This window comes from Rhinolophus sinicus, chromosome 14 (assembly GCF_057876585.1).
Source record: "Rhinolophus sinicus isolate RSI-liver-muscle chromosome 14, RSI-T2T, whole genome shotgun sequence".
In the NCBI taxonomy this organism is placed as follows: Eukaryota; Metazoa; Chordata; class Mammalia; order Chiroptera; family Rhinolophidae; genus Rhinolophus; species Rhinolophus sinicus.
Window position 1 is genome coordinate 138504560 of NC_142514.1, and position 14912 is coordinate 138519471.

Consider the following 14912-nt stretch of genomic DNA (forward strand, 5'->3'; position numbering starts at 1 on the left):
ACACAAGGCGTAAATAACTAATAAAAGCTATGAAAAACCAGGAAACAAAGAAACTCAAAGAAAACAAAAATAGAATCAAGAAACATCCCAAAGTGGATTAAAGGGACAGCTTACCACACTGATATCCCTGTTTCCCTTATTGCTTTCCTTCAAATCATTCTGCATTTAGCGGCCAGAGTGACTTTTAAAAACCTAAATCAGCTCATATCCTCCTCCTTCTCAGGGGTTTCCCATGCCACTGAGAATAAAATATAAACTCCTTACAGAGGCCTCAGGCTTTGGCTGACCTCGCTCATACCTCATCCTGTATAACTCTTCCTCTTGCTCAGTCTGCTCCAGCCACACAGGTCTGGTCTGGTGTTTCCTGTCCTTTCTTCCTTCCCTGCTTCTTTCCTTCCTCTCCCTTGCAACTACTTTCAGTTACATTTATTTGAGCACCTTCTATATGAAAAGCATTTTCAAATGTTATCTCATTCAATTATCATTGGAGATATATTGGAGATATAGATATTAGCTCAGTTCACAGGTGAAGAAATTAAGCTCATTCATGATTGTCCAAAATACAGATCTTTTCTCCCATAACCCCCCCAACCCCCCACTCTGAGTTTTTTCAGAGATATAAAGCCTATTCCTCCATCCTAACCTTTGTACTTGCTGGCCTCTCATCTAGGAATGCTTCTTCCCCAGCTGTAGCATAGTTTGTTCCTTTCAGCCTTCAAATTTTCTGTTAAATGTTTCTCCTCAGTGAGTTCTTCTCTGACTGCTTTAGGTAAAGTTAGTTCCCCTATTGTCTATGAGAGCATATTCCTTTATTAAATACTAAATACTTATTCTCTCGTTTATTGGCTGTGTCCCTCAATAGGCTGTACATGCTCCATGAAAGGAGAGCACATACTTGGTTTTTCCATCGTCATATCCTCAAAACTCAGCTCAGTGCTTGGGGTCAATTAGTATTTTTTTTCAGTGAATGAATATTCTGTATCCCAGGAACCTGGAATAGGGCTCAAGGTATTGGTAGCTTTGTTAAATTAATGAATGAGGAAAAAGATGTGTCATGGCTTCAAGACACCATAACTTTGCCTAAAATTAACACTGAAGCACATTTGTCTGACTTCACAGAGACTGGAAGGACACTGGACAATGAAAACCAGACAGATCCCAGCTACATCATTACCTACTTTTGTGGTCTCAAGCAAGTCACTAAATAGCTCATTTACACATTGTAAAATGAGATTATACCACCTTCTTTATGGGTTTCCTGTTTGTTTTTGTGAGGATAAGGGAAAATGTCATGCTTTTAAAGATACAATCTTCCCAATAGTCAATGTAAAACAGGTAGTATATGAATTAATGTTCATACTACCAATTAGGAAATTAACTCAAAGCTTAAATGGCTTGCTCCAAATGGTTTCCAGAAAGGGAACCAGGAATTGAATACAGGTTTTCCCATTCCTGTTTTATCACTCTTCTTTTATCATGTCCCAACTACTTATTGTAAGGGTTGTTTTAAAGGCCAAAGGAGGTAATAAATTAAAATAGTCTTAAATGTTAAAGGACCGTAAGTAACAACATTTCCTTTACAGGGAAATGGGAGAAAGTCCCAATGAAAATTGGTAACACTCTCTTCTAGAATAACTTTTTCACAAATAGAAAATATGCTAACTTTGAAAATAAGGTATGAAGCTATGAAACAGGCCTCAAAGCATTGTTAGATTAGGGGGGAAAAACCACTTTGTTAACAATAAAAAAATATATATTTTATTGCCAAATAAAATAAGTTTTTTTTTTCCTTTGGCATACTGGTAAAGAGATGAGGAAAATTAAAATATTTTAAAATATAACAATTACTATGACTCATAGTCCATAATATCTTCAATACAATTTATTTGTTGTTTAAAGAGAATAAAAATGACAGAACAACAAGTTTAATCTGTGGTAGTAGGACTGTCACAAAATCAAATTTTCAAGTACTTGCACAGATATGATTTCCTAAATAACAAAAGAACAGATTAATATTTGTTGTTCTTCTGCTCTCAACCACACACAAATTTTTCACAAAAATCAAACCAAAAGGACAGGGAGATTATTAGTATTCTTAAGAACCATACTATCTCATTTTCTTAGAGTCCTTTTAAAACTATTTTCTTTTAAATTTCAAATACACGGCTCAATAATTTTTATTCCATGATTAGAACAAATACTCTCCTAAGTCTCCCATCAGGGAACCTGACTCTATATACTCACATTTGAGAAAGGACAGAAGGCCTGAAAAACCTGGAGAAAGTGTTCAACAACCAAAATTTCAAGATATCTCTTTTTCCCTGCAACTTACCCATATATTATGTATAGCAAATCTTTAGAAGTAAAAAAGAAATGAAATACCTTGGAAGTCCTCAGAATTGGGCAACTTGACACCACATACAAAGTAATCCTTATGCTCATTCTGTGAATATAACCAAAGAATGAAATTAACTCTTGCTATGTATAAAGCAAAGAAACTCTAAGTCAAATCTCAAAGACTTCAGCAGGTCAACGTTAATTCAAAGACCATAAAGTTAACTCAAAGACAATACTGCCCTAGATTCAAACTATTATCATAATTTTTGAAGCTGGATGATGAGTCCATGATGATTCATTATACTACTATCTCTACATTTTTACATACTTGACATTTTCTATAATATGAACATGTAAAACATCATGTCTAAGCAAAAAGTCATGTAAAATTTTTATTATAAAAATATCCTTTGACAAATTCATAGCTATAAATGAAAACATTTTAATAGAATTAACAAGATTCTGTGAGCAACCTAACATCCTATTAGCTTTCCTCTCAGAAAATTATTCTCTTAAATGTCTTTTCATAAAAAAAAACAACAACAAACAAACCTATCAAATTTAGCAGATTTGGTTCTCTAAATAAGAATCTAATCAGGCTCATTAAAGTTTTACTTTTTAAAATTTATTCTAAGAAACTAGATTTTAAAACTTAGCATCCTGACAGTCGCCCTAGAAACATCTTAAGTAATACTAATAAATATAAATTAGCTCCAGAAAAAATACTAAACAAAATGGAGACAAGCAATCTACCAAACACAGAGTTCGAGACACTAGTTGCTCAATGAACTCAGGGAGAATGCCAGAAAAGAGTTAGAAAACATAAAAATGGAGATAGAAAACATTAAAAAGAACCAGTCAGAAATGAAGAATAATTGAAATAAAGAATACATTAGAGGGAATCAACAGTAGATTAGATGAAGCAGAGGACTGAATCCGTGATTTAGAAGTTAAGATAGCAGAAAACACCCAATCAGAACAGCAAAAAGAAAAACGAAAGCAAAAATAACGAGAACAGTCTAAGGGGCCTCTGGGACAACATCAAGTGTACCAACATTTGCATTATAGGAGTACCAGAAGGAGAAGAGAGAGAACAAAGAATTGAAAACCTATTTGAAAAAATGATGGAAAAATTCCCTAACCTGGTGAAGGAAATAGACACACAAGCCCATGCAGCACAGTCCCAAATAAGAGGAACCCAAAGAAGCCCACACCAAGACACATAATTAAAATGCCAAAGGTTAAAGACAAAAAGAGAATCTTAAAAGTAGCAAGAGGGCCGGCCCGGTGGCTCAGGCAGTTAGAGCTCCATGCTCCTAACTCCGAGAGCTGCCGGTTCGATTCCCACATGGGCCAGTGGGCTCTCAACCACAAGGTTGCCAGTTCAATTTGTCGAGTCCCACAAGGGATGCTGGGCAGCGCCCCCTGCAATTAATATTGAACACGGCACCTTGAGCTGAGCTGCGGCTGAGCTTCAGGATGGCTCAGTTGGTTGGAGCGTGTCCTCTTGCCGGTTTCACTCCCGCAAGGGATGGTGGGCTGCGCCCCCTGCAACTAGCAACTGGCAACTGGACCTGGAGCTGAGCTGCGCCCTCCACAACTAAGACTGAAAGGACAACAACTTGAAGCTGAACGGCACCTTCCACAACTAAGATTGAAAGGACAACAACTTGACTTGGAAAAAAAAGACCTGGAAATACACACTGTTCCCCAATAAAGTCCTGTTCCCCTTCCCCAATAAAATAAAAAATAAAAATAAAAATAAAAAATAAATAAAAAAATTTAAAAAGTAGCGAGAGAAAAGCAGATATTTACAAGGGAGCTCCCATAAAGCTGTCAACTGATTTCTCAACAGATACTTTGCAGGTCAGAAGGGATTGGCAAGAAATATTCAAAGTGATGAAAAGCAAGGACATACGACCAAGATTACTCTACCCAGCAAAGCTTTCATTAGAATTGAAGGACAGATAAAGAGCTTCCTAGACAAGAAAAAGCTAAAGGAGTTTATCACCACCAAACCAGTATTACAAGAAATGTTAGAGGGACTTCTTTAAGAAGATTAAAAATATGAATAATAAAATGGTAATAACTATATATCTATTAACAATTACTTTAAATATAAATGGATTAAGTGCTCCAATCAAAAGATAGTGTGGCTGAATGGATAAAAGAAACAAGATCCTTATATATTCTGCCTACAAGAGACTCACTTCAGATCGAAAGACACAGACTAAAAGTAAAGTGTTAGAAAAAGATATTTCAGGAAAATGGAAATGGAAAAAATCTGAGGTAGCAATACTTATACTAGACAAAATAGGCTTTAAAACAAAGGCTATAACAAGAGACAAAGAAGGACCCAGTAGTCCCACTTCTGCGTATTTATCCAAAGAAACCCAAAATACCACTTCAAAGGGACATGTGCACCTATATGTTCATTGCAACATTATTTACAATAGCCAAGATATGGAGGCAACCTGTGGGTCCATCAATAGCTAAATGGATAAAGAAGAGGTGGTACATATATACAATGGAATATTACTCTGGCATAAAAAAGAATGAAATCTTGCCGTCTGCAACAACATTGATAGACCTAGAGGGTATTTTGCTGAGTGAAGTTAAGTCAGATAAAGACGAATGACATGTGATTTCACTTATATGTGGAATCTAAAGAACAAAATATCAAACAAAACAAAACAAAACTCATAGATACTGAGAACATTTTGATGGTTGCCAGCTGGGAGGGGGTTAGGGGGGTTGGGTGAAAAGGAGGAAGGGATTAAGAAGTACACATTGGTAGTTACAAAATAGTCATGGGATATAAAGTATAGCATAAGGAATATAGTCTATAATATTGTAATAACTATGTATGGTGTCAGATGGGTACTAGATTTATCAAGGTGATCACATCGTAAGTTATATAAATGTTTAATGAACTATGTTGTACACTTGAAACTAATATAATATTGTATGTCAACTACGATTGAAAAAAATAATTTAATGAAAAAAGCAGAGAGAAGAAAAAAGATATATGCATTAAAAATAAATATTAGCTCCTGAATGAATCATGACAGAGTATACATTTAAGAGCAGAGTAATAAGATCTTTCTTTCAGAAGAAATTTCAAACAGAAATCATCTTAAAAGAAAAAATACAAATATTTTTTCAGAAAATTTGAAACTTACCAAATCAATAGGATAAATGTAGGAAAGCTCAGATAGTAATTGCCTGCAACGAATTGTCAACTGAGCATTAGTCTTCAGGAAGAGTTCTCTAATGAGGGAAGGAAAAAAGTACATTTGTTTAAAAAAAAAAATACGCTTACATGTTTTCTAACATTTACTTCTACATACCTGATGCAGAAAAAGTTTACATACACTATCTGCAGTAGGCCACAGAAACTTAGAAGTAGAGGTAAGAATAATAGCTAATGTAAGTCCTGATCTAGCTCTAAATACTATCAATCAAGCTCACTATATACATACTGAGGCCTGTTGTGTGTGTCCAGCATCATGCTAAGAGATGTAAAGGGTACAAATCATCATTGACCTACTATTATTATATGCCAGGAGCTTTACAAATGGCTTTATTTAATTATTACAACAATGCTATTAGGTTGCATTTTACAAACAAGGAAACAAGATTTAAAGAGGACTAGTAAGCAAACCAACATCTCATTTAACATGAGGCCAGTTTGATTTCAGGAAATATCCATATGATACTTCCTCAAAGAAGTATTTTATGTTTTACTCACAACTACACATTATAACTACCTCAAAAAATAACCTGCTGCCATGTTAGAAAAATAATGTAAGAAAAAGAACAAACAAGCAAGAAGCTGTGGCATGAGATGATGCCGTTCTTACCTTGAACTACTAAAGAAACATAACCAACAGATAAAATAGACATAGAACAAATTACCTGCTCAACTATGTTAACAATGCTAGACAAAAAGGAATTTAGAAGAAGTTATAGATCAAAGGAGAGTGTAAAAGTAGTAGCATAATATAAGCAGCTCTGAAGACTTAAAGGGATTTAGTTCTGCTTTCCCAGTAAGCTGGACAAAGAGTAACTTCCCAGAGCCTTGTTTCCCTATCTGCAAATTGAGAAGATTTGACTAGATGAAATCCAAGGTTCTTTCCAGTTCCAACATACTTGAATCCTCTATTGCTATGTGTTTTGAAGAAAAATGCAGGATGAGATGACTTTCCAGAAAAAAAAAAAAAAAATGGATAAAGATGAGCAAAACAACAGAAGAGGCAACAAATTAAGCATGTGCTGGAAAAACATAAAGACAAAAACATTTGTTAAATAAAAGTTGTGGAGTGACTGAAATTAGCTACAGTTGTATAGAACCAATTTACTGAAGGTTACCATATTGTGTGTAAAATGTGTACTTTTTTGCACATATTTGTGAGGGAAAAATAAGGATGTGCCTTGTACATGGGTAGTGCTTCTTCCGTTATCTATATAAATGTTTTTAACTCTTTTATTTATGCTTATGAGTTAAAAGTGTAACTTTAGAAATCAATAACGATATCTGTATGCAAAATAATACCCTGGAATATGATCATTGGTTTAGTTGAACTTAGGAAGAACTTGCAATGATGAAGAGTTCTTGGCCTTCTATGATGCGTAAATATCGTAAATTTGCTACAGGTACATAAAATTTCTTATACCTTGTATCTGTTCTTGTGTTTTGTAATTATGTGTTACATAAAATTTCTTGTACCATAATATGTTAAAAAAATAAATGCTAAAATTCCTTTATAATAAAAAAACAAGTACTTAAATGTACACAAATAAAAATTTGAATTAAAAAATTAAAACGAAAGATTTTTTTCCCCTGAAAGTTTGGGCCAAAAACGTGGGTGCGCATTATACCCTGGAGCGCATTATAGCAAAATACGGTATTTGAAAGTTAAGCAAAAACAATCACCATGGGCTCTTAAGAAGAGAAAAAATATTGTAAAAATAGTGTTTTAAGGAGGGGTGTGATAGCAACATGTAGGATGAATTGGAAAGATGGAGAGTCTGATGTTAGAGGATAATCTAGGAGCTGTTGAGGTAATCCAAATGAGCTAACACTAAACAGGAATAAATCTAAAGAAATTACTGAAGAAAAAAACTATAAGCTACACTACATGTAAAAGACAGGAAAAAGAGAAGATTCAAACATGAAATCATGGTACTGCGGTCTTCAAAACCAGAACAGTGTTCACATTTCACGTTTCTGATTATGACTATATACTAGGAGCTCTAGTAACTGCCTCTAGCACAGTATATGACACATAGTAGGTGCTTAATATTTGTTGAATAAATGAATGTGGCACTGAGGTGTGTAGAGTATAAATTAATAACAGCAGTTTTTAAAGAACCCTATGTTTCCAAATCCTATCCTCAAAGGAAACTTGACACAAAAATTATTCTCAGGGTTGCATTTACCTTTTTGCAGTACACTCCTTCCTCAATTCACTTAGGGATTCCTTCTGGAGTTGAAGCTTGAGGTGCTCAGTTGAAAATGCACTTCCTAGAGAGAGATGGAAGGAGACAATTCCAGATGTAACAGGGTAGATAAAACTGCTCAATCACAACCAAACAGGCAGAGCCCAGTCCCCTGACTGTGAGAGGGAAATAACAGGAGTTAAAAGGCAAAGTGAGTTGGGTATACAGGTCTTCCGGGGGCCGGGGTTGAGGGGGGGGGGGGGTAACTAGAATAAATTTCCCTATTGGTTCAGTTTTTACCAAAGTCCAGCCTCTAGCAGGAGTCAAAGAATAGAGTCTAAGATTCTCTGCCTATAGATTTCTGGATTGCAGATAAAGAAACCCTGAAAAGATTTCAAAATTCAGACTTCATTTTTTTAAAAAGTTGCTATGGGCGCTGGGTATTAATGATGATTCACTAAAGGTTCATCAGTTTTAACAACTGTACCCCTCAGATGGGGGGTGTTGGTAATGGGGAGGCTGTGCACATATGAGGATGGGGGGATACATGGGAATTCTCTGTACCTTCCGCTCAATTTTGTTATGAGCCTAAAACTGCTCTAAAAAATAAAGCGTATTGCTTTTTAAAAGTGGTTAATTTCTTTTCAACCACAGATGCTATGTAACAACATTACTAAAAGTATAAGAAGTAGAGAAGGAAAAATTACCTGCATTTTGACTACTATAATATAGTTCATAAACATAAGTAGTTTTTTATGAACTTTCATCTTATTCATAAGTATAGTTTTAGTTACAATCACAGTGTGTAGGAAATGTATATTCTGATTTTTCCATATTATGTCACAAGCATTTTTACATGTTGACAGTCTAAGTTATAATGTTTAATGGCTATGTAAAATCCAACTCCATGGATGTGAATTATATGAAAATTCAACTCTACATTCTAACTGATACCCCACACCTCAATCCCATTACAGGACATGTAATTTCCTTTAAGTGTTTACTTTAGCACTGCAGTGACTAATATTTGTGCTTATATGCCTGATTTTTTAATATTTATACCAACTTTTGAAACCTCCATTTCCATTTATGTGATCATAAAATCCTTTTATATCTTCCTATTGTAAGAAAATGGGAGTATCTAACATTCTTGACAATCCAGGCCTGATAATTCCAGATACTGAAACACAGAGAAAGAGTCTTAGATCCTGACACACTGAGTTCAGGATCTTACAAAGGAGTTGTTTCATGAACTGTGATCCAATAGAAAATGGTGCTCTAAACTCTTTTACACATCTCTGATAGTCAGGAATGAGAAGTAGGTTAAGTGATCAAAACATTTTGTACCTTAACATTAAATTCCCCAACCGAAGTAATTTTATCAACATATTTCAAACTCTTCTCTACTCTTTTCTCTCGGCTGTACTTAAATGACTAATAAGTTGGTAACTCTGCCACCAAAACAGAACTTAGATTCAATATAATTCCTCCCCAAATCTTCACCCTTAATGATTTCAGAAGACATTTAGGTTGACAACCTCTACGTCTCATAGCATGTACTTTTACCAAAATGCACATGAATTCTTCCATCACTACACAAATTTGCAATGTTACTCTTCATCCCAGATAAATAAGGCTGCCTCAACTTTAACACTCCTGGTGACACCAAACAGGAATAAGACAGATCTGGGCTTCAAAATGCAAATATATGTACCCTCCTCAGCTGTTTTGTTTCCTTTTGTTTTGTTTTTAATTGGGGAATATTGAAGTACAATGTGTTTTTCCAGGGCCCATCAGCTCCAAGTCGTTGTCCTTCAATCTAGTTGCAGAGGGCACAGCTCAGCTCCAAGTCCAGTCACTGTTTTCAATCTTAGTTGCAGGGGGCGCAGCCCACCATCCCATGTGGGAATTGAACCGGCAACCTTGTTGTTAAGAGCTCGTGCTCTAACCAACTGAGCCATCCGCGGCCCCTCTAGCAGCTCAGCAGTGGCTCGTTTTCAATCTAGTTGTGGAGGGCGCAGCTCACTGGCCCATGTGGGAACTGAACCAGCAACCCTGTTGTTAAGAGCTTGTGCTCTAACCAACTAAGCCATCTGGCCGCCCCTACCCTCCTCAGTTTTGAAGACTCCCTAGAACATATTACATGACCAAAAGAGAAAAAACCCTTGTAAAGTGAAGAAAGGAAAATTAAAATTTAAAAATATATTACCCAGCTAACATTGAAGGTAAAATGTTAACAACAGGTAAATCTGGGTGAAGAATATAGGTGATCTCTGTATTCTTATTGTTGTAAATTTTCTAAAACTTCAAGATGATTTCAAAATAAAAAGTAAAATAGATCCAAACCCAAAAAGAGGTCACCTGAGAGGCTATGGTTTTCTAGACTTTAACAAAACTATGGCTTTATAATGCACATGGCACCATTTCTCCAAAACATATCAGGTTCATTTTTCTGGCAAAAGGTAATACATCTCATTGGTTACAGGGTGTGCTTCGGAACAAACTGAGTTTGGTTTAGTTAGGCTCAGATAGAGAGAAACTAAGTATCTGAAAATACTTCAGAAAACTCAACCTAAATTCAAAAAGTCACATCATCAGGAGTAATACTGCTGAGGATATGACGTGCTCAGTCTCTTTAGATGTTGTTCACGGTATGTATTACCAGTCTAAATACTACATAACTGGTGTGGTGTCCTTCTAAGGGTAACACATACAGAAGTAATGATGTCCATCTTTAAGACCATGCATATGTCCTGCTTCTCATCTAAATTTCTACCCAGATTTAACACTGATGGGTGTCTTCTGCTTGAACCAATCTTTATATGATGGTTGCAAAATAACAACATTCCAGCTCCATATTTATTAGTTAGCACTCAGCATTCTTCTCTAAGCAAGAGCCCTCCCTTCTCCATTAGCTATCTATTATCAATACAGAATCATGGATTGTTTTATTTTTCAATGATTTATAATTCATTACTGTATATGAATATTCTGGTGGTCAAGTCGTCCCAGATTTGGCCAGTGGGATTATCTTCAGCCTTGCTTCAGGGTCCTTGTGACCTTGTGACATGCTACCATTGTGTTATTCAAAATATTATTTAATTGTCATTTTAATTTTTGTAGGATCTGTAATGATGTCCCCTCTCTCATTCCTGATGTTGGTAATTTGTACTTTCTCTCTTTTTATATGGTCAGTCTGGCTAGAGGCTTATCAATTCTATTTTGCTTTTCAAAGAACAACTTTTGATTTCTCTACTCTTTTTTTTATTTGCAATTTCACTGATTTTTGCCTGCAATTATTTCCTTCCTTCTGCTTCTTTTGGGTTTAGTTTGCTCTTCCTTTCTAGTTGTTAAGGTACAAGGTTAAATTATTGATTGAAGACCTTTCTTCTTTTCTAATATAAGCATGCATCAAATACTATAAATTTCCCTCTAAACTTGCATTTCTTCAAATGTTGATATTATATTTTCATTCAGTTAAAAAATATTTTACAATTTTCCTTGTTATTTCTTCTTTGACCCATTGTTTATATGTATGTATGTGTGTATATGTTGTACAATTTCCAAATATTTGGAATTTTCCACACATCTTTCTGTTAGTGACTTCTAGTTTTTATCCGTTTTGGTGAGAGACCATACTTTGCATTATTCTGATTCTTTTGTATTTGTTTATTTTATTATACCAAATATGACCTAGCTGAATATTCCATGTATATTTGAAAAAAATGTACATTTTGCTGGTGTTCAGTGGAGCAGTCTACTGTCAATTGGGTCAAATCAGTGGACAGGTTGTTAATTAAAGTCTTCTTTCTGCACTGATTCTCTCTCTACTTCTACTACAAATTACTGAGAAATGAGTATTGTGGTTCCAACTATGACTGTGGATTTGGCTATTTCTCCTTTCAGTTCTATAAGTTTTTGATATATATATGCTCTGTTGTTACATTCATTCACATCTAGAATTTGTTATATCTTTTCTCAACAAGGAAACTGACCTCTTCACCATAATGTAATATCCATCTTTACTGTAGGTAATAATATTCATTGTTCAGAAGTCTACTTTGCCTGATATTAACATAGTCACTCCTACCTTTTGATTAGCATTAGCATGGTACACTTTTTCCATTCTTTTACCTTTAATCTATCTACATCTTTATATTATAAGTGGGTTTCTTATAGGTAGTATTTAGCTGAGACTTTTTAATACAAAATCTGAACAAGCTCTGTTTTTTTAATTTAAATATTTAGACCATTTCCACTTAATATAATTATTGATATGTTTAGATTAGTACCTACCATTTTGCTAGTTGTTTTCTATATGTCCCTTCTATTCTTTGTTCCTTTACCCCTCTTTCTTTATGTTTTTTGGATTAATACTTTTTTGATTCCCTCTTTCTCCATACTGGCTTATTCTTACATACATGTTAAATTTTTTAGTGGTTTCCCCAGAGTTTACAATATATAACTCTAATTAATAAAGTTTACCTTTAAATAATATATCATTTCATGTAGAGTGTAAAAACCTGAAAATAGTGCACTCCTAATTCTTTTCCCCACTCTTCAAATTCTTGATACATTTTATTTTATGTATATTATAAACCCAGAAACCTTGCTATTTTTGCACTACAAAATCAATTGTCTTTTAGAGCAATTAAAAATAAGAAAACAAATGCCTTTATAATATCGTCATCTCAACCATTTCCAGAAATTTCAACTTTTTGTGTAGAGCCATGTTTCTGTCTGGTATCATATTTCTTTTGCTGTAGAACTTCCTTTAATATTTCTTGAAGTGTAGGACTGCTGGTAATGAATTATTTTAGTTTTATCTGAAAGAGTCTCTTTGTGCTTCAGTTTGGGCAATTTTTATGACCTATCTTCAAGTTTAAAGATTCTTTCTTCAGTCATGTTGAATCTACTGATGAGTCTGTCAAAGCATTCTTCATCTCTGTTACTGTGTTTTATTTATAGCATATACATTAGACTGTGTCTTTTACTTTCCATCTCTCAGCTGAAATTTATCATCTCTTCATGCATGTTATCCACCTTTCCACAAAAGCCTGAAGCTCATTAATCATAGTTATTTTAAATTCCCTCTCTGATAGTCCCAACATCTGAGTAATTTCTGAGTCTTTTTCTGTAAATTTCTTCTTTTGACAATGTTTTGTTGTTGATGATGGTGGTGATGGTGGTAGTGATGCTTTTTAGTTTTGTTTTGCTTTTGCTTTTTCTGTCTCAAAAAATTTGTTTGAATGCTGACCATCTTTTGCAGGGCAACAGAGGAAAAAAAGGTATTGCCTCTTCTTCTAATGTTAAATTTGGAAGCTGAGTCAATATAATCAGAAACTGAACTCTATTTGGGTTTTGTTGCTGCCATGGTTACCTTCAGTGTATCACATCCTTCAAATTTCCTCTAACTTTTCCCTTTCGGGGGGCGGGGGGTGGACATGGTTTGCGGGAGGCGTTTTTTCAATGACTGTTCTATCCTCAGATTTATGTATTCCCTGTGAACCTGCACCTAAGTAAGGGTGTCTTGCCATGCCCTTGCCTCTCCTCAAGTGGTAAACTACTGTGGCTTGTTATTCTGTGCTTTCCAGCATGAGGAGGAGGGAAGGGAGTTTCTTTGCTGTCCTGGTTGAGCCAGGCATACCTTGTGTCATTGTATATCAAGGCAGGGCTTTCTCAGTAATACTGTCCTTATACAAAGGGTAAGAGGTTTCTAATAGTCCAGGGGCAACACACTCCCAAGGGCAGTGGGTTTTTTTTGTGTTTTTTTTTTCTTTTCCTTCCTCCAGTTACAATAGGTTTTTACCTGTGCCCTGGGGACTACAGTATTTGCAGGCTCATCCCCTAGAGGCTTAATGCTTTTGTTCTTAAGGAAGAAGGGTTATGCCTTTCTTGCAACAGCATCCACTCCCCTCCTCCAGACCTACAATACCAAGGGAAACTTTCTACAATTTTCTGTCCTTTAATTTTTCTTGTGACTATCCAAAGCAGGTCCATGCAGAATAAACTGTGAGCAGGTATGAACTGCCTTATATCTGCTATAGTTTCACAGTATCCCACACTAGGTGATTAGCAATCTGGTAAAAATTGGAGCTGAATTACCTTCTTATACCATCGCCCCAACTTCCTCCCATGCAACTGGTGAATGAGTCCTCATATCCCGCCTCTCCTTGGAGAGGCCTGTCTTTCCTTACATATTAGGCTATTTGGTTGCCTTGCAATCTTAATTCTCTGACAGATTCAAGAAAAGTTATGATTTTGTATTTTATCCAGCCTTCTCTCGTTGTTAGGATGGAAATAAAGCTCCTCCCACCTTTCTACATCCTAAGTGCAGCCTGGAAGTCAAATCTGAGAATACTGAGTTTTTTAAAGCTCTTCTCTCTTCTTAGTCTTTTCTTTTGGGTTAGCTATTCTGTTTGTTCAACTTGGTCTCATTCAAACTGTTTTCCTCAAATGTCTGACGGCCCTTGGTTTTCCCTTCAAACCTATGAATACATGATTAGATTCATTAGTATAATTAGTGTAGGTATCCTTTGACGCTATAAAGATTTGTTTACATAAAAGGCTTCATCCCTGAGTGCCAGCTCAGTATAAGTGGGCAGGTCCTACTGACAAGTGGCTTTCCTTCAGAGTGTGTATGCTGGGAGAAGGGAGTACATTTACTTTAAATCACCACAACTGTCAAATAAAGAGAACTTTACTTTGGGATTGTATTAATTCAGTGTACTTCACTCCTAAGTAGTGCTGCCTTTCATGTTTTCCTCTGGGTTGGTTGTAAAAGTCCATAATCAGCCTCTGCTCCACTTTTTTATGCCAAACACTCATACCATGGGACTTAACCATGTCAAGAATCCACTATGTCTAGAAAGCAGTTGGAGCAAATGTTATAGGAAGTTACTTCAAATTCCTAGAGGAAAGAGAATGGTCCAGTAGGCCCAGCTACCCTAATTATTGCTCCACCATTCTCCTCAATTCCAAGTTGAGGCCTCTGAGAGCTCTACCAGAAACTCCTACTGCAGCCGTTCCCATTTGTGTTCTAGGCTGCAGTTTTTCTATAGTTGATTCATCAGTACAATCCTATCTACTTTGTGTCTTTGAGAAATGCATCAAAAACTTTGCTATTTCGATGG

At 35.5% G+C, this 14912-nt stretch overlaps 1 protein-coding gene across 1 annotated transcript in view; it reads right to left on the reverse strand.

Annotated features, from left to right (window-relative positions):
- The window catches only part of UVRAG (UV radiation resistance associated), a 274598-nt gene that overhangs the window by 113279 nt on the left and 146407 nt on the right, over nt 1–14912 (reverse strand). Inside the window, exons 9-11 of the mRNA XM_019726447.3 lie at nt 7780–7864; nt 5520–5607; nt 2383–2443 (exon numbers count right to left, since the gene is read on the reverse strand). Of these exons, the coding sequence (XP_019582006.3) occupies nt 2383–2443; nt 5520–5607; nt 7780–7864 (234 nt within the window). The remainder of the gene's footprint in view (nt 1–2382; nt 2444–5519; nt 5608–7779; nt 7865–14912) is intronic.